At 43.2% G+C, this 23,851-nt stretch overlaps 1 protein-coding gene across 6 annotated transcripts in view; it reads right to left on the bottom strand.

The window, feature by feature from the left end:
• Positions 1 to 3,047: 3,047 nt before the first annotated feature.
• ADAMTS12 (ADAM metallopeptidase with thrombospondin type 1 motif 12) overlaps positions 3,048 to 23,851 on the bottom strand; it is a 390,838-nt gene continuing 370,034 nt past the window's right edge. For all 6 annotated transcript variants that reach the window (XM_078365627.1, XM_035291707.3, XM_078365626.1 and 3 more), the window contains 4 exons: positions 23,563 to 23,739; positions 19,975 to 20,118; positions 15,029 to 15,188; positions 3,048 to 7,219 (listed from right to left, as the gene is read on the bottom strand). In XM_078365627.1, coding sequence (XP_078221753.1) covers positions 7,041 to 7,219; positions 15,029 to 15,188; positions 19,975 to 20,118; positions 23,563 to 23,739 — 660 coding nt within the window. In that variant the 3' untranslated portion in view covers positions 3,048 to 7,040. The remainder of the gene's footprint in view (positions 7,220 to 15,028; positions 15,189 to 19,974; positions 20,119 to 23,562; positions 23,740 to 23,851) is intronic.

Below are 23,851 nucleotides of genomic sequence, written 5' to 3'. Positions count from 1 at the left end.
AAAGTTTTGAGATTTTTAAAATATTGCTGTATTAATAGTTTATTTATTTTTATTGCTGAGTAATAGCCCACTGAGTAAATATATCAGTTTATTCATTCGTCTGTTGATATGTTTTCAGTTTTTGATGATTTTGAATAAAGCTGTAATGAACATTCTTGTACAGGCTTTTTAGACAGGTACCATGCATCTTGCTGCATCATGAATGCTTTACTTCTAAACCCAATGGTTACATAACACTGAATTCTGTGGAAATCACTCTAACCCAATGGCTCTCAAATTTTAGTGTGCACATCACAGGCTCCTTGTGCTTAGGAAAGCCAGACAATACTATAGCCCTGTAGTTGAGGGCCATTTGAAATAAAAACAATCACCAAAACAAACATGAAAAAGACATGGCATTGAAGAGACCTTAAAAAGAAAGGCAAAAGGCTGGGCCTGTGGCTCACGCCTGTAATCCCAACACTTTGGGAGGCCAAGGCAGGCAGATATTTTGAAGTTAAGAGTTCGAGACTAGCCTGGCCAACATGGGGAAACCCTGTCTCTACTAAAAATACAAAAATTAGCTGAGTGTGGTGGCTTGCACCTGTAACCTCAGATACTCAGGAGGCTGAGGCAGGAGAATTGCTTGAAACCAGGAGGTGGAGGTTGCAGTGAGCTGAGATTGTGCCACAGCATTCCAGCCTGGGTGACAGAGTGAGTCTGTTACAAAAAAATAAATAAAATAAAATAAAAAATAAAAAAAAGGAAGGCAAAGTATCTCCTCGTCGGAACCCAGTTGTGAACATATGTAGAGGATGACTAGAGTTTTTCACTACTCTGTGCTTGTCTGAAAAAGTGCTGCTAGTGTTGGTTGTAGGGTTACAAACAAATTTTACCAAGTAGGTACATTGCAAATGTGGAACTGAAAAAATAATCAGCATCTAGTGTATTGAAATTTGATGCTTCTTTCTTTTTTGAGACAGGGTGTTGCTCTGTTGCTTAGGCTAGAGAGCAGTAGCCTGATCACTTACTATGGCCTCTAACTCTTAGGCTCAAGCAATCCTCCTGCCTCAGCCTCCCAAGTAGCTAGGACTATAGGGATATACCACTGCATCCAGCTTACATATATATATATATGTTTTGTAGAGACAAGGTCTCTTACCTATGCTGGTTTTAAACTGGCCTCAAGTGACCCTCCCACCTTGGCCTTCAAGTGCTGGGATTATAGGTATGAGTCACTTGTCTAGCCCATGTAGTAGTTTTTAATCAATGTTTCCTCTACCAGCTTTTCCTTTAATGATAATGTTATCTCTTTCCCATAGGGATATAAATACTTCACTCCCAGAGTGGATAGCATTGAGATATCCCTTTGGGGTCTTTATGTAACCCTTTCACATGCCCCTCCCAGGGCAGGAGAGGGTGCTGCTGTTGGTGACAAGTGTGATGGCCATGAGACTTCTATTAACTGAGGTTAATAGGTTGAATGGTCCATTTCTCTGTTTCTTTCTACTCCATCCCCATCCCTCTTGAGCTTGAAGCCTTGAGCTCAGAAGGCTACTGGAGGGAAGCCTGCAGACCTCCAGCTGCTTGCCATAGGGGGTTGCGGCTGTGAAAGACAGGAATACCCTTTTTCTATTTGCACCCAAGACATGCTCTCCAAGCCAACTTCACCACTACTGAAGCCGATATTTTGAGCTGGCTGATTATATCTATTCTCGGTTTGATTAAAGATCTCAATTAGAGGAGGATGATTAATCCAAACTCCTAACATGCCAGTTTTCCATTTTGCTTGCTTTTGACTTGTTGCCCCAGATCTAGGATTGAAACATCTGTGTCCTCAGGGGCTGGTCTAAGACTCTTTTAAGCTGTGCTCATTATGTATCCCCTTCAACATCAAGATTCTTTAATCAAGCTGGTGTGCTTTGAACCCTGATGCATTTTTTTATTCTTTTGAGGTTTTCTGACCTACCTCATCAGTACTTTCAAGAATTCTGAATTGTAGGGAAAGCTTGGTTTTACACAACCAAGATCCCCTGCTACTCATGACAAGGTGATAATTATTTTAGTGTAGGGTTTTTCAACTTTGGAACTATTGACATTTTGAACCAGATAATTCTTTGTTGTTGGGGGGATGTTGTCCTGTAGAATGTTCCGCAACATTCTGGGCCTCTCTCCACTAGATGCCAGTAGCTTTCCCTCCCTCCCACACTGCTCAGTTGTGAAAACCAAAAATATCTCTAGACATTGTCAAAGATCTACTGGGGAACAAAAACCACCCCATTAAGAGCTACTTTTCTAGTGGAAAATGTACTTAGCATAGTGGGAGCAGAGTATAGTAGAAAACAGACCCTGGCAGGGTCAGGGGAGGTGTCTCAGTGGAAGTAGCATTTGAGCTGGGCTTTGTAGTATTAGAAAGATCTGTTAGTCACAGATAGAATAATTTTTAAAGTATAAACAGGGAAGTATTCACGGCTCTCTGTGATGCCTTCTTAACCAAAACCACATTTCCGACCAGTCCCATTTATGCCCTCAGACGTCCTAGGGATCACCTGGAGAGGCCTGGCTCTTCCCTACCTCAATTGCTTTGTTTATTCTGTTTGAGTAGATTCCATCACTATATGTACAAATTTTACTTTAATGAGCTACTTTACTTTACTGAGCTGTGCACCATTTTTGAATAAGGACTGAATTCCCAAAGCAAATTCCTCTAGAGATGAGTCATTTTCTCTTAAGCATTAAGCCTGCACTTTGGATAGACAAAGGAGTAGGTTATGCTGTGAGCAGCATGAAAATGTTGAATTCAGTGTTATCAGGAATTTTAGGCATCACTTAAGACGATCATATGGTGGACTGTGGCAATTGTTGCACATTCATGAGAGGAGACAGGCTCACCTGGGATGTGACTCATCTGATGATGTACTGATCTAGCTGTGGGTAGAAGGGAATCTGCAAGGAGGGTGGGAGGAAGAAACTGACAGCATCCTTCCCCAGGTTGCTAAAATCTGTAGTAACACTGGTGGGTGGTGGGAGTCTCACAGCAGGGGTAAAAGAATCACACGGAAACATCAATGAGTCTGGCCATTTATAGACGCCACAAAGGCAGGCTATGATTACAGTTTGGTTGTAAGTACTGAGATACCCACTAAGGTACCCCTTGAGGAGGCTGGGGAAAGGGAACTGGCAAAGCAGCACAAAGATGCAGGGAGGGCGATGGGTTGGGCAACGTATGTCATATAATGATTTTGGAGGACAGTGATGGGTAGGATTGTGCTTCACCCACCATGTTTTTTAATAACATAACTTAGAATAATAATAATACTTGAATTAGCAGTATAGACAACAGGAGTAGCATCAAATGTGTCAGCTAGGCTGTAGCACCAGGCAGTTCACGTCATGTGATCTCTCCCTCAAAAGTAAATCATTGTGGACTGAGCACAGGATACATCGTCCCAGAGATTCAGCTTGAAGTCAGAAAGGAGAAGAGCTAAGACCTGCACTCCCTGGAGTAGCAGTGTGCAGCTTTCAGAGTTTGGAAGATTTTAGTCAGTTGAATGGGATGTTATTATCTAAAACAATAGGATCCCTCACATTGTGCTTCAGATACCGGCGGAAGGTTATCAGAAGCATTCACTGATTCTCTGAAAGCATCACAGTAGGATGTCGGCAGAGACTTGGCTGTTTCAGGAAACTGGACGGAGGTGTGCTCTTGTTTAAGAAAACCCATCAAAAAACAAAGCATTCCTACAAAGGAGGCACTGAAACAATTTCCTGATTTAAGAAAGTGATCACTATTAAGTTTCTTGAACTATTGTTCTCTCATGGTGTGTTTAATTACATCTTTATGTTTAAGAATTATATTAATCCACAGCTTTCCAGAGAAGAGCTAAATATACGACTGTGAAAGACAATGTAAACCAAACTGGGTTTTAGAACGTTAATGTAGTTAAGCACCAGACCTTGCAATGGCCCTTTCTATTTCATGCAGATGTGTATCCAGTGTCTCCTGATACACTTCTTAGTTGCTTGCTCCAGTGAGAAGAAAGAAGGGCCTAGATAAAGTAAACCAACAATTCTGCTTCATGTCAGCACCCAAGCATCAAAGATGTGAAGACACCATGCAGGTTCCTGCCTTCAGAGTCCTCCTGTTGATCTGCGTCCCCTCTTGTACAGCAAGCACTGGGACCTGTCAAAATACTGATGACTCATCACTGAGTGATTGCCAAGACAGCAACCAAAAGGACAGATGCTACCAACATAATAGAAAACAGCAAGCCCTGTCTTCACTGTGGAGTCCAGAATGATGGACATCACACAACTATCTGACAATATAGCTCCAGTACAGGAAGCAAATATCCATGGCAAATAATTAGAGGCCAGTTTTCTGCCTTTGAGAAACCCTAGAATGTAGCACCCAAACCTTCTCCACGTGTCTACCATCTTCTCCACCACATGGATTGTAAATAACTCAGTCCATTTTGTATACTGAGAAATTTGGCCTAGTTGAGTTGGTTGAGGTCAGTAGGAATCTGAGTTTGTTCCTGAGTTTTGTAATCCTGGTCATACCCAGGTCTCTGATGACATGTGCTAGTACATTGACTCTATGCTAGTACAGTACCAGGTTAAATCAATCTAGCTTACTAAATGAATCCCACTGAAAGCCTACACTATACTTCAGCAACAGTCATTGCAAACTGCCTCATTAGTAAATATCAGATTCTCCTTCACTTATGTCGCTAACAATTTAAGTGTCTTCTATCCTCGAAAACCATTATTCACCAGAGGCTGCCATCGGCCAGCAATGTTTAAATTTAAAGGCAGAGAATACAATAAGGTATTCTAATTAACATCTAGAAATAAATTCTCTGGCTTTAGGTAAACATTTCTACTTTCCTCCTGTTTCTGGTCTATCCTGAATTTCATTCCAATCCCACTGTTTTATTTTCCACAGGAATTCATGAGAGTAATACATATTAATGGCTTGGAAAAAAATAAAAAGCACATAATATAAAATCTTTTTTTTTTTTTTTTTTTTTGAGACAGAGTCTTGCTCAGTCGTCAGGTACCAGGCTGGAGTGCAATGGCATGATCTTGGCTCACTGCAACCTCTGCCTCCTGGGTTCAAGCAATTCTCCTGCCTCAGCCTCCCGAGTAGCTGGGACTACAGGCCTGCGCCACCACGCCCGGCTAATTTTTGTATTTTTAGTAGAGACGGAGTTTCACTATGTTGGCCAGGATGGTCTCGATCTCTTGACCTCATGATCTGCCAGCTTCGGCCTCCCAAAGTGCTGGGATTACAGGTGTGAGCCACTGCGCCCGGCCCATAATATAACTTAAATTCAAGGTACCCAAGCAATAAAACTGACATTGGTCAGCAACATTACATGCTTAACAGAAGATATATATATAGAGAGAGAGTTTTACATACACTTACCCATTTGTATGCCTATCTATGTTTACATTAGTTCTGCCACCACCTAGATATTAGCACCATTTTTAAATAGCACCATTCTGCTGAACGGATAGGTAAAGGGAGACATGGGACATTGTGTTCCATGATGAGTGTTAAACGTATCCGCGCATGAGTCAGAAAATATGCTGCCCATCACATGAAGGCCACATCCTTGCCTTTCTCCCTGTCAAGAATTGGTTCTGAGATCTTCTTCCAATTGACACTTATGTCCCTCCACCCGCCCACCTACCCTCTTTCTCTGGGTTCAGGTCATGTAAGTCCCTTCCCTTAGAAATCATTTTGTCTAGAAATGTCCTCTGAATTTGAGGCCAAGCCTACTTTGACTTCTGTTGGGAGGTAAGAACGTCCAGAACAAGCATTCTAACTTTCATTTCAGTTTCTTTGGACTCCCTAATTCACCTGTTCTCCCCATGGTGAAAACTAACTACATTTGGGTACACTGAGGAGTAGATCCTTTTTATCTTATTTTTAGAAGTGTGTTTTCTCTAGATTAGAAGTTTGTACTATGTTCCTGTACTTAAGTACAATTTACCTGGTTCTTTAATATATTTCAATATGGAAACCCCATTTTCCAACATGAGGGGATGTGAGAGGAGGTGGCAGCCTGGAGTTGGTCATAGTGGTCTTTGTGTATACACTCCCTGCAGCAAGACGATGGTGGGACCTGAGCTCGTGCTTCCCATAGGGACTATACAGAAGAGAGGAAGGCAGCCGGGAAGATTCATTTTCCCTTCTGAGAAGGAGTGTGTATTTGCCAGGAAAGTGGGAAGAATAAAGGCCCACCGTTCCTTTTCTATAACAGTAAGAAATTGATTTCTGCTTATTTGCTTTTTAGGAGTTTTCACACAAACGATCTTCAAGCCAGCAGTGTTTTCTGTGTAAGTGACCTAAATCCCTGGGCTGTGTTTCCCGTGCCTGCTTCCTCTTAGTCAAGTGTCTCAAGGTTGACAGGAGACTCTAGGCAGCCTAGATACGGAGCCCTACAGGGATGGAGGAAGAGACTGAGGGATGTAACCAGCACTTCCTCTTCCTGCCCCAACTGAACACGGGTGAAGGAAGCAGTCCTCTGCCTGGATGAATTAAAGGAATGTTCCCAAAGCTCCACCATGACATTTTAAATAGCAGCTGCCCCAGGCAGGGAGGAAAAAACAAAACAAAACAAAAACACAAAAAGGTATTCATGGAGCTAAATTAAGAAGATTATTTGTCCCCTGGGTAACTGTGGCTCTGTTGCCTGATACTCTTGAGGTAGTCGGGGGGAAAGATGGTCTCTTTGTTTTCATCTTTAAGGGAGAACAAAAATACAACATTTCTCCAATCTGTCTACCTTTCCCAGGGGCCAATCCCAGGTGCTGCCTGATTCTTCTAGATATTTCACCTTCCAATCAGGGAGTAGCAAGTATGGCAGCCCAGGCCTCCTGTGAAGGACATTTTGTGGCTACAGGAGCACAATGGATTTTGTTTCCTTATGACCCAAAGCTGAACCTGAAATACATGAAGCAAAACCTCGATGAAGCAGCTCCCAGGGCTAAAGCATGTCACAGTCAGCAGGCTGCTGCAGTCTATGGTGGAAGGTGGCTTCCTTCTGGGCTTAGTGGGCTTTGGGCTTTTGGAGCAACCATTGCTTTCTTTGCCTTTGGGTGTGGGTGATGTGTGTCTGGGGACACGAGAAGCAGCACTGCACCCTCACGGTGGGCACAGAACATTTCTTCATGGCTTTCAGTGTCTGGCAGAAACTGGTTGACAGCTTGTCCTTGGTGCAAAGTAAATCTGTAGAAGGAGGAAAAAAAGAATAAGAAAAAAGTCAATGGTTATCTTTGTAGATATATGAGCACAACTTTTATTAATGTAAGACTTTATATGTCTACCAAGGAGCCGTAACAATTCATAACAATAGGTGGTATCTGCTAAACAGGTATTACATATCAGACACTGTGCAAAGTGTTTATGCTAACCTGAATTATCAGTCACAGTCCTTCACTCCCATGTCACTGTGTGATACAGAACATTCCACCTTGCCATGGCTCCCTGGTGGCTGGAGAATCCTTCCCAACTACTTGCCTTTGGGTTCAACTCTGTGACTTGCTTTACACAATGGGATGCTGGTAGACAAGATTTCTGCAGTTACTTGGAATGTGCAGGAGGACAAACCTTCCCCGATGAGCTTCTGCTGTCACCATAAGAAGAGGGCCAGACGTGGCTCAAGCCTGTAATCCCAGCACTTTGGGAGGCTGAGGCAGGTAGATCACAAGGTCAAGAGATCGAGACCATCCTGGTCAAAATGGTGAAACCCCGTCTCTACTAAAGATACAAAAAATTAGCTGGGCATGGTGGCACGTGCCTGTAATCCCAGCTACTCAGGAGGCTGAGGCAGGAGAATTGCCTGAACCCAGGAAGCAGAGGTTGCGGTGAGCCGAGATCGCACCATTGCACTCCAGCCTGGGTAACAAGAGCGAAACTCCATCTCAAAAAAAAAAAAAAAAAGAAGAAGAAGAAGAAGAACCTGGCTTGTGCAGCCACCAAGGGGGATAACAGACACATGGAGCAGACCTAAACTCAATCTATAGTTAGCAGTTAAGGCCAGCCAAAGCCAAGCTCAATCACCTGAACCTTGGCTGATCTACAGATGCTGAGCAAAAAATACATGACTGCACATTATATGAAAAAGACACACGCACATGCATGTTTATAGCAGCACAATTTGCAATTGCGAAGATACGGAATCAACCTAACTGCCCATCAACCAATGAGTGGATACAGAAAATGTGGTATATATGCCCCAGGGAATACTACTCAACCAAAAAAAAAAAAGAAATGAAATAATGTCTTTTGCAGCAACTTGGGTGAAGCTGGAGGCCATTATTCCAAGTGAAGTAACTTAGGAATGGAAACCTAAATATATGTTCTCATTTATGAGTGGGAGCTGAGCTATGAGGACTCAAAGCCTAAGAATGATATCATGGACTTAGGGGACCCAGGGAGGAAACCTGAGGGTGGGGAGGAATAAAAGACTACGTATTGGGTATAGTGTACAGTGCTTGGGTGACAGGTGCACTAAAATCTCAGAAATCACCACTGAAGAACGTGACTTTTGACTATCCCCCACAACTATTTTGTTACTCCCAAAACTACTGAAACTAAAACAAAGAAAAAAATACATGACTGTAGTTTTAAACCCCAGAGGGTCGGGGTGCTTTGCTGTGCAGTATTGCTGTGGCAATAGCTGAATGCAGGGTTTTCTGTGCTTCACTACATTTAATCTTTACAGCACTGCTAGCAAACAAGCATTTTTTTTCCCATGTCACAAACCACAAAAGTAAGGCTTCAAGCAGTCAAGAGCTTGTACAAGGTTGTCCAGCTGATAAATGGCATGGCCAGATCTGAACACAGGCAGTCTTAACTCTAGAGCTCAGGCTCTCATCAATCATACTATTCAGAGTGTCAAGCCAACAATCAGTCAGCAAAATAACCAGTGCTTCCAGAACGAGTGAGGGATACAGACGTATAAACTGTGATCACCGCCCTCCAGAACTTTACCACGTAGATGAAGGCAGATGACATGTGCAAATAATTCCCAGAGTAAGCATACAATTAGTCATCTGAGTTCTAACCCTTGCTCTCCTCTAGCTCTGGGCAAGTGTGTCCCTTAATTTTCTTGGCCTCGTTTTTCTCGTACAGGAGTCAGGGAACGATACTGGGTTGCTTAGGAATTGGACGATACTCCACACACTTGTATGAGCGCTACTCAGATGGCAACCGGCCCACAGGTTCTGAATCTGAAAGAAGTTCAATCCAATGTTTTTGTCTAGAAAGTGAAATTGTTTTATGCTTGCCTTGAATGCCTCTTGGAGCTCTCATGTTTCTTTCTCTTTTACAGAGAAAATATATTCATAGTTCTGAAGAAAAGCACTTTCACAAACAGGCAACTGTCCTCTGTAAATGTAACAGCCAGGAAAGGTAGAAATGGAAATAATATCCTCTCCATCCCAAATCTGTGACAGTGTCTTTGCCTCTCTATGCTTTTTTCACTTTTAGAACATAAAGGCAAAAAATACTTTTTATCTCCTCAGGACTCCGTATTCTCTCAATTGTGTCTTATTTTTGTGAAGAAATGAATGTTTTCAGTGAGCTTCCAGAGTCCCGCTTGGTGCTCAAGTTATAAGTGTTTAGGAATTGGTAACATAATGCTCCTAGAACCCAGAACCTCAGTCTTCATCTCTTCTCCTTCAGGCCTCTTTTTTTTAAGCCTCTTATAAAATCCCAGCCTCTCTTAAAACCCCACAGGAAATTGTCTGACACCCTTGGAAGTTTCAGAGAGAGTACACGTTTCTGTTTTTTGAGATGGAGTCTCCCTCTGTTGCCCAGGTGGAGTGCAGTCGCTCGAGGTCGGCTCACTGCAACCTCTGTCTCTCAGGTTCAAGCAATTCTCCTGCCCCAGCCTCTTGAGTTGCTGGGATGACAAGCATGCGCCACCATGCCTGGCTAATTGTTTGTATTTTTAGTAGAGACGGGGTCTCACCATCTTGGTCAGGCTGGTCTTGAACTCCTGACCTCAAATGATCTGCCTGCCTGGGCCTCCCAAAGTGCTAGGATTACAGGCGTGAGCCACTGCACCCGGTCTTGTTTTTCTTTTTGTTTTAAATTTTCTCCTCAAAATTGAACTTCAGAGAGTACATGTTTTGACCAAGCATGCCTCTTGTGGAATATCCCTTCAAGCTCTTCATCTCCCGCATCCCAGCAGAAAAGTGGGTGTTCTTCACGGGGCCTGGGCTGTACATGTGTGTCCTGCTGATCAGAACAAAGCAAGGCTTTCTTCCCAGGCTCTGGGAAGCCCCCTGGTAGGGTAGTCCAAGTATCACACAGCCGCCCCAGTTTCTTAGCCAGCCTCTCCTGAAGTCTCTGTGGATGGAGGCTGGAGAGGGCACAGGTGGGGCGGCTCTTTGCCCCACAGTCTTGTTGCTATGAGTCTGTGAGTGCTCTGGGGCTGCTGTCCAGGAGGAGAAAGACAGAGGAAGCAGGAGGCTCAGTTGGCAGCCACTGTTCCACAAAGCTTCTTCGGGCAGCACGTGGGTCCTCTCTGTCTCCACCTCCAAACAGGCATTATTGTACTACACACTCAGACATAGCATCACGCTGTCTCTAGAACTGCTCTGTAAATGGAGTGGGAGCCTTTTCTGCTAAGGGCTAAAGTGTGAGCTCTCAAAGGTGTCTGCCATAATAAAAGGGACCTCTAGGAGGCCCCCAAAGTCTTTGCCCCTGTTGTGGGTTGAACTGTATGTATCCTTTGATATGAACCCCAGAGTTGAAGTCCTCACCCTTTTATCTCTGAATGTGACCTGATTTGGAAATAAGATCTTGGCAGATAGAATTACGATGTCAATTAAGATGAGGTCCCTCTGAATTAGGGTGGGCCCTTCATCCAACACCAGTGGTGTTCTTATGGAAAGAGAAGAGACACAGAGACAGATACACACACAGAGGAGGAAAAATCATGCTGAGATACAGACACGGAGAGGCAAGATAACCACGTGGTGATGAAAGCGGAGACTGGAGTTCAGTTTCTGTAAGCCAAAGAATGCCAGTGATGACTGGCAACCTCCAGAAAACAGGGGAAGGACTGTGGCCCTGTCAATGCCTTGATTTTGGACTTCTAGCCTCCAGAACTGTGAGGGAATAAATTTCTGTTATCTTTAGTCGCTTAGTTTATGATAGGTTTGTTAATGGCAGCATGAATATGTGTGCTTGTAGTTGAGGAAGCTAATACACCCATTTTTCCATGAAATTAGAAAAAACACAGATACAAGTTATGAAGCATTTACCACATACTAGGCAGTGTTTGATATATACTATACCATTTGATTGTCGCAGAAATCAATAGTGTGGGTGTGTTTATTCTTTTAGTAACTGAGGATTCCAGAGAAGCTTAGCAATTGACCCAACATCACACAGCCGGTATATAGATGTGCTGCTGGAAATGAAATGTTGTCTCAGTAGCTCCCAAGCTTTGCCTCTGAGAGAATGAATCTCTTGGACAGTTGAGAGGGCAGGAGAAGATCACATGAATAGGTCTTCTCTGCCCAGAACACCTTCTTTGGCTCAACACAGGAGGTCCACTTGTCAGGTTAGGTCAACATCTAAATGACTGAAAGAGACTCAACCAAGCCTGGAATCCTACATGCTCTTGGAAACCATGAGATCAAGAGCCTTGCTTTTCAGTAGTCCTTGGAGTCTGGATACCTGCTAGGTTCTGGAACCCCACTGTTTGAGAGTCGGGGACCAGAAGGAGGAGTGGAGGATGAGAGTGGCCTACAGTGGCAGTCTGTGTTCCAGGACTATGTTTAGAAGATCATTTAGACGATGACTGTGAGCCCAACATCATGACAGGGCTCGATGACATCAGTTCTCCCTATTGCTGTGAAACAACGAAGGCTTGCTGTGTTCATCAGTCAACTGGATTCCACTTCCAAAGTACTCGCAATGCTTATAATTATGGGCAACTTGGAGAGAGATCCCAATTTGCCTCTGCTGGTTCAACAGAAACCACATTTGGAAACTTAAAGGGATGGTTATTACGCCTGTATCTTTGTTGTCAGCTGTGTTATCAGGGGATCATATTTTGTTCACCAAAGAAGCTTGAAAAACAATTTTAATGTTGACAAAGAGTTTCCATGACTTTGGGCTCTTTGAGGCCAAGAACTATTTTACTTATGTCTTTATCCTCAGCTCTTAGCACTTCTCTGAGACAGCTTGTGATCAGTAATATTTTGTTGAATAAATGAATGAATGAGATCCTATTCATCTGGCAGAATATCCTTTAGTAGAAAATTTACCAACTCAAATGTTCATTTGTATCAACATCGGATCTAAGTACTCTTTCTGGTTTTTTTTCCTGCCTTTTCTACCCCTCCTCAAATTAAAAACAATAGCAGCAGCAACAGCAACAAAACAACCCCAGGAATAGTGGGCTTAAAGATTTTGCTTTTGTTTTTTAATCAATATGAATGTAATGCTGAGAATAAAGCTGATACTTGGTAAATACATTTTCTTGATTTTTTTTTTCCACATAGATACGTGGAAAGGGTTTTGTAGGCCTTAATATGGAAATAGCAGTTCCAATTTAGATTTTTTTTTTTTTTTGAGACGGAGTTTCACTATTGTTACCCAGGCTGGAGTGAAATGGCGCGATCTCAGCTCACCACAACCTCTGCCTCCTGGGTTCAGGCAATTCTCCTGCCTCAGCCTCCTGAGTAGCTGGGATTACAGGCACACGCCACCATGCCCAGCTAATTTTTTGTATTTTTAGTAGAGACGGGGTTTCACCATGTTGACCAGGATGGTCTCGATCTCTTGACCTCATGATCCACCAGCCTCGGACTCCCAAAGTGCTGGGATTACAGGCTTGAGCCACTGCAACCGGCCCCAATTTAGATTTTAAGTCATTAAAACTTCAGATGGTTTCTAAAAGAAGTAAAATGACATGGAGGAAACCAAACCTTACGTGAATTCATACCTGATATTGCAAAACATACTTAGGAGTATGTTATATTTGTTGCAACAGCTGACTGACAAGAATCTGGGAATTGAATGAATATTTTCAAAGAATTTTAGAGAATTATATGGGTCAGCGTGGTTGGCTGGTTTCATAAATTAAGGAATTTCTCACAACTGCTCTTTCCTTTCTCTTCTATGCAAGTAGCATGGCTCTGCCTTCAAAAGAAGCTCGTAATTAACTTTTGTTGCCCTGATAATTGTCAGCAGAAATCATTGTTTTTTCCACGTAGATACATGGAAAGGGTTTTGTAGGCCTTAATCACATCAATTGCCAGCACATCAATTGCCAGCCAACTATAGGTCACCGTCTCTTCTGTGTGAGATTTCAAGATGGAAACTACCATTTATGCGTTTAACTCTGTTTCGATTATTGAAGACTGTATTGTCCAGCAATAGGACAGTTAAAGACAACCTACTTATAATTCAAAATAACAAGCCCTAACACTAGGCATGATCAACCAGTGGCTGTTTCAGTTATATAAAAAATAACACAACATAGAAGGGATTCTACAGCCTCAACAATTTCAAGTATAGTACCATAGAAGGTGATGAAATGAAAGGAAAAGAGTCTCAAATTGGTGCCTTGGTCTAGAACAAGGTGCTTCTCAAACGTGGATGTGCATGTGAATCACCAGGGATCTTGTTAAATGAAGATTCGAATTCAGTAGTTCTAGAGTGAGGCCTGAGAGCCTCAATCTCCCAGGAGATGCCAATTCAGCTGGTCCAGAGACCACATTTTAAGAAGCAAGAGTCTGGAAGACATTAATAACACCTTTGAAAATGAGCTCTAGGTAGCTTCTTCTGGAATTTCAAGTAAGGCCAGTGAAAGCCACCCTTCAGTGCAAGTAAGTAAGAAGCTACATGTGATAATCATCATTCTTAAAGCATTTCCTTGCTCAGTGCATTTTGATCAAGATTTCCAGACCAGATCTCTCTCCTGAACTCCACACCTGTATAGCGAACGAATCACAGGACACCCCTCCTAAATGGTTTGCAGAATCCTTAACAAACAAGTTCCAAACAGAACTCATTACCTTCCCTGTTTCCCAAGGCCCTGTTGGGCTTCCTCTCTCAGTGCACAGTAGCTTCATCTACTCGGCTGCCCAAGTCAAAAATATGGGCATTAGCCTTTCTCTCCTTTCTCCCGGCATGAAGGGCTATCAAATTTTTCTTTAAATGAGCTCCTGCATGTACTCTTCTATCTGCTTTTAATTTAACGTAGAAAGTTTACATGTCAATGAAGCCCAAACTATCAGTGGAATAGACCTTACAGATCATGGCTGAACCCACTCAGCCTATAGGAGCTCCTTTGTCTCTCACACAGAGAGCCTCCTGCAAATTCACTTCTCCTCGGGTAGCCCTTGGCCAATGGCTGGAGAGTGTGGGAGTGTGGATGTCCAGCTTGCTGACTCAGGAGCAGACAACTTAGGGGTCTAACTTGTGCTCTGGAGCTGCCTGCAGGACTAGTCTGAAGCTAGGACTCAGGTTTCTGAGAAGGCAGCCTGGCTGTGTCTCCTCCCTTTTCCATTTGGCTTCCTTCACTCCCTTAATGATCTTCCCAGGAAATACTTACTTAATGAATCCCTTGCACACACATTTTCACCCGAGCCTGCTTCTGGGGAACCTGGCCTAAGACAGTGGTACTAGATTTAGAGAGAGGACCATTTCACACCTGACTGGGTTCCTGAGAAAGGCTGGGATATCTCTCAGGACATCTTTGAAAGCATGGAAGTCATTCTCATCCATGTTGGATGACATCAGTGTAAACATGCTTAGAGATAGAAAACGGTATTGTATGATAGTCAATACGTAATAATAATAATAAAAGAAAAATGAAGAGATACTTTCTCAAGAAGTTAATATTCAAACCTCACCAAATCAGATAGCTTATTCCCAGGGTTGCTGGTTTGCCTCTTTAAATTATGAGTCTGTTCAGTAAAAGAAATGTAAAACTGTCTACAAGTTGAATCATGCAGGATGACATTTGTGAAAAGATCTCTTTCTCCCTGAGCAAACCCATTCACCCACCAGCACTCTTCTTGCAGGTCTGCTGGTTGCATTTTTTAAATTCTGGAGGTCTGGGTTCATGATCACACAGGCATCGGTCTTGGTCTTCAGTTTTATTGCCCTCTGAGGGCACACAATGGACAGTTCTCTTCTGAAAGCCACCTCCACAGGAAGTGGAACACTGAAAGAGAGAGTGAACAGAGAGTCAGAAGTCCTCCCCACGACTCCCAAGGAAACACCAGTAGAGCACCTCCAACCCCACTGTGGTCAAAAACGGAAACGTCTCATTAACCAGGATCCTTTTTGAAAGATTCATAGAATAAAGGCGCTAAGAATTTGGAGATGTGACGTTAGAAAGAATCTATGCTGTAGGTTGTGTGGCTTAAATTTGGCTGAATTTATTAGGTTCTCTGCAGAACGTGCTCTTCTTTCAAACATTTGAGAATGGCCGGATGCCTCTCATCATGTGGCTACAGCACCCGGCTCCAGGAACCAATGTTAGTGTGATGGGACCCAGCCATCAGGCCACATTCGATTGGATTAGGGAAGGTCCCTGCATCAAACTGGGCCAATTGGTCACTTCCTTGGGAATGTGAATTGAGACTCAGCAAGAGATTCCATCTAAGGCTGAAATTTGAAAACTCTGGTGGTGTTGGCAGCCACATTTCCTGCCAAGTAGAAGAACTGAAAACCAGATAGCAGAAAAGGTGACTGGAATGAAGCATGTGCTTAGAGAAGAATGGGAATGAGGGAGGCACTGCTCATGGGGTTCACGCCCTTGGTTCTAGCTAAAACTCCCAACCCAAATATTCATCTTTGCATCATGAGTATATGGAGTGAAACATATGGAGGGAGATTGAATTGCCAGCAAACCAGAATAAAATTTCAAATTTGGGTTGTGGTGTCCCAGTCTGAACTAATTTTGATTTGGGGCTGGGGATTGGATGTGAGGAAAAGGGGTGGAGTTACTAGGACAGCTGAGCATTGGGTAAAAAGAGAAGTGAGAGGGAAAGACCCCGGTGGCATAGAGAGAATGTGGAATGGGGGGGAGAGACAGGGCTGAGCATGGAGGCTGGGGAAGGAGTAGAGCACCAGCGGACCCGGCTCTGTGTCTAGCCGTCCTCTCAAGCCCTTCTAACCATAAGGTTCCACTGCAATGTCATGATCGCCCACCTGGCAGCAGGGGGGAGATTCGCTGGCCTGTGAAAGCAGTTTACAAAGATTCTTCAGGATGTAAGAAAATGTCCCTGAAATTACTACATTTGCTCTTTACTTAAACTATTATTTTTTGAGCTAACATATATAAAACATAAAATATAACATTTAAACTTTTTCTTTTGAGACAAGGTCTGACTCTATTAGCCAGGCTGGAAGGAAGTGACATGATCTCTGCTCGCTGCAACCACCCTCTCCCAGGTTCAAGTGATTCTCCTACCTCAGACTCCCAAGTAGCTGGGACTACAGGCGTGTGCCACCACACTCAGCTATTTTTTTCCTCTGGCACACTTGCTAGGTCAATTGGAAGTTTAGCTGTTTCCAGATTCTAATTTTTGTGTGTGTGTATGAGGGGAGCTAAAGATCAGTGTAATTTTACAGATTCCAAAATGGTATGGACCCATCTCTCTGCTCTTGTCTCCTGTCCCCATCTTTGTCGTTGTGAGTTTGTGCCATTGTTAGTGTTTTATCTCTTCTGTCTATTCAGTGGAATTTTGAGAACAAAGGCAAATGTGTATGTTCAATCCATAGCTTGTGTAGTTTCACCTAATAATAGATCATGGAGGTTATGACTGATTCCAAAGGCTGGTCTGGTAGGTGTTAACCACTCTCCCACCCCCGCCCCCCATTCTTTGCTCTGAACAATTGGTGAATTCCTGACATACGCTCTTCTAAGGAGCTTCAACCCATGTCCACCCCTGATAGACTCACCTGGAACTCCAAGGGGAGACTTAAAAACATTTCTCTCACAATTTAATCTTCCATGAGATTGTTTCCCTGAATGGGCCCAAACTTACAGCATTTTTATGACTTCACATAATATCACGTCTTCTCTTTTAGAGGTCATGCTTGCTTTGATCAGAGATACTTAGAGCTCTGAGATATTTATGAAGAGCCTAGTCCTGAAATATATCCAGGCAGCTGGGGCAAGGCCTAGCAGGAGTAAGCATGGCCTCTGCTCAGGCTCATGTGGTTGGAGAAGGCCACTGCTGCCTTGATGTTAATAATGAATTTTGTGAAGCCCATGGCTATATCAGGCACACAAATCTTGCTCATATCAGTGAATATTAGTCTGGTAACTATTTATTGGGTGCCAACAGATAAACATTCTAACAAAGGGGCAACTGTTAAGTAAATATGATCAATCAACTTGATGGACTATTACTATAAATTATATAACATTAGTCCTGGCTCTGAGTACTTGGAGAGAAAATGACCTTGAAGTACGGTTTCCTTGGAACCTGCAGAGTTAAGGTAAATGCAAAAGATGATGACTGTCTTGTCTACTAGGAAATTCCTGACCGTAGGACTGTTCCCTACTGGAGGCCTGTGAGTTGGCATGTGGCTTTGGGCATGTATGACCAAAATAGTTTAAAATATTGTCAAGAAACTGAGGCTGAGGCTTGTGTCAAGGTGACCTGTGTGCACCTTGGCTCTCATTTCTTGCTACCCATATGTACCACGCTTGACAGACAAGGAAGCAAATGAAGTTGTATTCTAGGATAGTTACTGAAATTGTATCATTGGGAAGCAACCCTCTGCACAGGTGAGGCTGTTGTGCCTAATATAATTTCTGCCTGTATCCTTCTATACAGCTAAGTGAATTCAGTGTTAGAGACAAGCCTATCATGCCTCACATGTCTGACTCCCAGTAGATCGCCAATTTGACACAGCATTTGAGTGAATCACGGCTGAGCTGGTACAACTATGCAGCTATTAAGAATGAGAATTACAAACAGTAGAGCAGCCTACAAATACCTGGGGGCATTATGTTGGGCAAAATACTGCGTTCCCGTGTGTGTTGTTATTACAACCATCAAAACTTACAAGCACAGGAATAAGTTACTTTATAAAAGTGTTAGTAGTTGTGGTGTTAGTGTATCAGACCATCTTGGGTCCCCTGTCTCCCAGCTTCTGGCCCTAGGATCTGCCCCAGCTGAGATGGCAACCAACTTTCTGAAAGTGCAACCCAGTGGCCGTCACCTCATGCTATGTGTATTAGTCTGGTTTCACACTGCTATAAAGACATACCTGAGACTGGGTGATTTATAATGAAAGAGGTTTATTTGACTCACAGTTTCACAGGGCTGGGGAGGCCTCAGGAAACTCATAATTGTGGTGGAAGGGAAGAGGCATGTCTTACATGGCAGCAGGTAAGAAACAGTGGTGAGTGAAGTGGGAAGAGCCCCTTATAAAACCATCAGCACTTGTGAGAACTTACTATCACAAGAAGAGCATAGGGGAACTGCCTGGTGACCCATTCACCTCCCACTGGCTCTCTCCCTTGGCATGTGATAACTATAATTTGAGACGAGATTTGGGTGGGGACACAGAGCTAAACCATACCACCATGTCTCATGCCTCCCTGCTTCTGACTGGGCTTTCTTGTTGCCAGTGAGACATGAGACACAATGGGACTGGCTCAGTGCCCGTATCTGGACAGCCCAGAAGTATGGAGATATTAGCCCTCTAAAGGGAGACTCCATCAATGGGAGACAGGAGCCAGTGGATAACTCATATCCCTTCTTACTCTTCCCTCCTTTCCTGGATAAATTGCCATAACATGCCGTAGTTCACACAGTTTCTAGAAGTCTTCCTGTGAGAGCCAGCAATCAGTTGCTCCTGACATTAAGTGATAGTCAGTTAGGTAAGATAATCAGTCTAGTAACACTACTTCATTTTTGATTCTCCTTCTTCTATGCCTCCTTTCTCATTCCTATCACCCTTGCTTCCCTGGCATTGTATCTCCTAATAAAGTGTTAGATTTTTTTTCTCGAGGCTCTATTTTATAGGGAACCCATGATAAGACAAGTCAGAATGATGGAAGAATCTGTCCATGGGAGAATTTTCTTTATTTCCTTTTTCTGAGATGGAGTCTCATGCTGTCACCCAGGTTGGAGTGCAGTCACACAATCTTGGCTCACTGTAACCTCCTCCTCTTGGGTTCAAGTGATTCTCTTGCCTCAGCCTCCCAAGTATCTGGGGCTACAGGCATGTGCCACCATGCCTGGCTAATTTTTGTATTTTTAGTAGAGACAAGATTTTGCCATGTTGGCCAGGCTGGTCTTTAACTCCTGACCTCAGGTGATTCACCTGCCTTGGCCTCCCAAAGTGCTAGGATTACAGGTGTGAGTCACCACACCTGGCCAGAATTTTCTTTATTTTCAATATCACTGATAGAGTGTTATTTATGCAATAAACAAACTTACGAAGAACAATACCCATTTCCTTCATTTACAGTTTAATTATTTTGTTCCATCAAACAGGCCACTCATCTGGCAAACTGATCTGTGGGCTGACAAGAGGCCTGAAACTCACTAAGTCCGACTATGCCTAAAGCTTTAGGACAAATGCAGTTCTTCTTTGCTCTAGGAAAAGCCAGAGCATCCTAGGTGCTGGGTGTAAAATAGCTGTTTCTTAGGCTGTGTGCCTCGGGAATAACTTTGATATTTAATCTGGTCCCTTTTGAAAGTATTTGATCTTTTCCCTCTGAACTCAAGACGCATATCAGCCATGGGTCACCTTTTAGCAGACTTAGAGGTATTCAATGGCAGAAGAATACTAAAAACAAAGTATATAGAAACACGCTGTAAATCAGTGAATGCATTAAATATTTACAGTGAATATAGATTATTTTTGTAATCAAAAGAAAATGCACACTATTTTATTTTATTTTTTGCTTAAGCTAAGTGGTAGGAAACTATTTTTTTAAAAAGCTAAAGTAAAAACAGGCATCTATAACGGAGTCTTACCAGGTCCCAGTTCCCAGTGGCCCAGTGACAGCAGAGGTGCTCATTGCAGGACATGGTGGATGTGGGCCTTTTTGTCCAGTCACAGAGGCCTCCTGGGCAGAACACTCCTCTCTCCTGAACTCCGCCCCCACAGGACCTGGAGCACTGATACACAGCAGTGACAAGATTAGGTAAAAGTCAGGAAGTTCTTCCCTTACAATGTTCAACGATAAGGGAAGAACTTTGTACTGTCATTTTTGTTGTGTACGGTGTTATTAATATTGGTATCTGCGCTGGAATTTATAGCATTCCTGCAGGTTCCTTACAATGACCTCTCGCTATTTAGAGACACAATGGGGAAACGAGAGTCAAGGAGAGGCAGGAGCACTGAGAAAGCAAATCTTGAAGATACGAGGAGACAAAAAGTCAGAAGATGCCAAATAGTCTGAGGTTAAATAATAGGTCAAAAGGAAGGAATTTTGTTTAAAAACCTAAATGAATGATGATTCCAGAATGGACATTATGTTATCTGCATCTTGTCTTCTGGGGCAAGTTTTTAGAAACAAAAATGTAAAATTTGGATTTTGTGTAATGATTATCCCTGACAACCCAAAAAGGAGGACATGTTGGCAATACCATTTGGTTTGCCTCCTATTAAAATGAGATTCACTCTTCCTTTTCTACTGCATACGTTTTAGGATTAAATTTGTCCATAGTAGGAGTAATAAAATGGCTAGATTTGCTCAGGACTCAAGGGTATTGGCTGTAATACTCGCAAAATAAATTCAAGATGACAAGTCAGATTTCTAAAAGGGTACAATTCTGAACCATGTCAAGTTTTTGGCTCACTAGAATAATTCTATAAGATGCATTATCTCATTTTCATGAGGTTTTTAGGAGGAAATAAAATAATTCACCAAGAATATTTAAAAATTTCTTTGAGTATTTTGAAAAGCACTTTGAAAAATCTTAGTTTTTAGTGTGGTTACAGCAATAACAACAACAAGATAATTATGGTTGCCTTGCAAACATCATGTCCATCACATCAGCCAGTGTGCGTGTGGTAGTACCAGAGGAAACGGGAATTATATGCGATTAACCTTTTCTGCTCAGTAAAGGAAATAATGAACTAATGTAGTGCCCTCACAATATTCCAGTTTTGAAAATCAACATGAACTTTTCCCTACTTATTCAATCTGTTTTTAACCCCATCTGAGGTGAGAGGGAGAGAAATTCTGTCTCTGGGATTCTTGTGCATACCTACCTATGTGTGCATAGATTCAGCCCCACCTGGCCAAGTAATTTCCAGGAAAAGGGGGTAAAAAAGTGGTTCCCAAATGCTCCTCAGACCAGCAACTTCAGCATCTTCTGAGTGTTTGTTAGAAATGCAAAATTTCAGGCCACCCCTCAGATCCCCAAATTGGCCCCTCTGGGGATGGGAGCCATCCATCTGTGTGTTGACAAGCCCTCTAGGTTGTCCTGCAGCATGTTAAAGCTTGACTACCACTGGTGTAGAGATGGTCCCACAGCTAAAATACACATGCCATGGAGGGTAGTCAGGATGGACTGATGCTTGTCAAATGGATTTAGAACATTCCCAGGATGACAGTCAGCACCATGAGCAGGGAAAGTACCTAAAGATGCCCAACCCCTTAACAGCAGCTCCAGGTACTCAACTGACTTTTATATTTTCTATCTCTACTGCTGCTTAAGAGGGAACTCTACCAACTTTGTTGTTTGCTCAGAACAGGGCAATTTAGAAAGAAGGGTGGCAGAAGGGCTTCAGGGAACAGGCTTCTGGTGGGGATCCTAGAAGCTATTGAGGAAACATAAAGAAAAGATCTTTTTCACAACCAGAAAGATTTGATTGCTCATCTTTGATCACTTGCAAATGCCACTTCTCTGACAGGGCAATCTAAGCTTCTCTGTGAATTCCTGGATTCTGGAAGCTGCTGCCTGAACAGGTCCAGGCCAGACTCAGCACATATGGAGAGTTTGGAGATCTGGGTTCAGAGCCTGGGAGTAGCAGGCGCTCATGTACTTCAGAACTGGCAGGGGAAGGAAGATGAAGAGGGGACAGTGGTGGCTGCTGCCCCAGAAGGCTCTAGGTAGTGGCCCAGAGACTTAGGAATCGGTGTGGATGCTTGGCCAATGGATGGTAAGTAACTGGGGGCTCAATCCTCCAGAGGCTTTGACACTAATTCTGTAGCCTCAGGTTGGGATTCTCTGCCTTCCCTTCACTGGCAAATGGTAGGTTCCCCTCAAAGTAGTTATTGATTCATTCTTTCTCCTTAGTTCACTTTTTGCTCAATGCCCATTGGGCTGATTTTCATAGCATAGCAGGATCAAAGATAGGCAATCAAATCTTTCTGGTTGTGAATGCCTTATGTTTGAATTAAAACTTCATTTATTTTCTCATCGTGTGTCTCTAAGTTTCTCAACCTGAGTCTCAATTTCTTCTCCTATAAAATAGGATTAAAAAGGCCTACCGGGCCAGGTGTGGTGGCTCACGCCTGTAATCTCAGCACTTTGGGAGGCTGAGGCGGGTGGATCACGAGGTCAAGAGATTGAGACCATCCTGGTCAACATGGTGAAACCCCGTCTCTACTAAAAATACAAAAAATTAGCTGGTCATGGTGGCACGGGCCTGTAGTCCCAGATGTTCAGGAGGCTGAGGCAGGAGAATTGCCTGAACCCAGGAGGCGGAGGTTGCGGTGAGCCGAGATCGCGCCATTGCACTCTAGCCTGGATAACAAGAGTGAAACTCCGTCTCAAAAAAAAAAAAAAAAAAAAAAAAAAGCCTACTATCCAGGTCATCCGAGTATCATTTACTTGGTTTAATTGTATCCATTAATTTTACTAGGCAAAGTGTCTAGCTCCTGGACACACTCAAATATGTGCGGTTGCTTTTCTTACTTTTTGGTCTTCTTTCTATCATTCATGGATGTAGTTGGGAATATGTTTTAGCTGCTGAGACATTGAAACATTTGCCTGTTGAAACATAAGATCATCATACTTCAAAGAACTTCAGCAAAGTAACCTTGTTCTCATGTGCAAAAGTAAAACCAAGACCCAGCAGAGCCAGGGCCCTCACAAAAGAGAGGACACACACACACACACACATGCACTCACAATTTTACAATGATCAGAGAGATGGAAGAGATGAAATACTAATATTACTACACATACTGCGGAAAAGATAGGGCTGTTTCTCTCAGCCTGACTACAGAAGCCTCAGAGAGTCATGTTAGGCTCTGTCTGTAAATGGCTCTCATCAGAGTCACCCTTGTTCAAATCATCCCATTGTATTCGTTTCTCCAGCAGGGATACCAACTCCCTAGTATATTCATTGGGAGACCAGGTTACAACACAACATGGAACTGTTGTGATTAAAACCATAAGATATAGTCTTCTCTGTAGAATCTTTTCACCTCCTAAAAGTCTTGGACCCATCTGGCTTCCCACGTACAGGGTGAGGTCACAAAACAGAGGCCAGTCATTGGCAGGACACAGTGTGATCCTCCCTGATTTCTATGCTCATGCAGTAACACAGAGATTCATGGCTTGCCAGGTTGTGTGAAGACATGTTTCCCTTTCTGGGGACCATACCTGGCTCCAAGGCTCCACCTGCCACTCCTCACAGGGCTCGGGGTTACAGCTCATGCTCAGTGGGGGAGGAATGCCAGCCAGGAACTGGCAGTGAAATGGCCTCAGGTTCCGGTGGTCCCGGCTGTCCACGCACTGAATCTCACGTATCTTGAAGCCCCCACTGCAGTTTCTGGAGCACTGTATGGAGAGCAAAAGCAAAAGCAATCTCTGAGTCATTGGCATCAGGCCTCCCTTACTTCCCCTCGGCCGTAGAGGTACCAGGCATCCAGTCATAAAGAGGGGTTAGGTC

This window comes from Callithrix jacchus, chromosome 2, assembly GCF_049354715.1.
Source record: "Callithrix jacchus isolate 240 chromosome 2, calJac240_pri, whole genome shotgun sequence".
NCBI lineage: Eukaryota > Metazoa > Chordata > Mammalia > Primates > Cebidae > Callithrix > Callithrix jacchus.
This window is presented reverse-complemented; position numbering and strand designations above follow the sequence as displayed.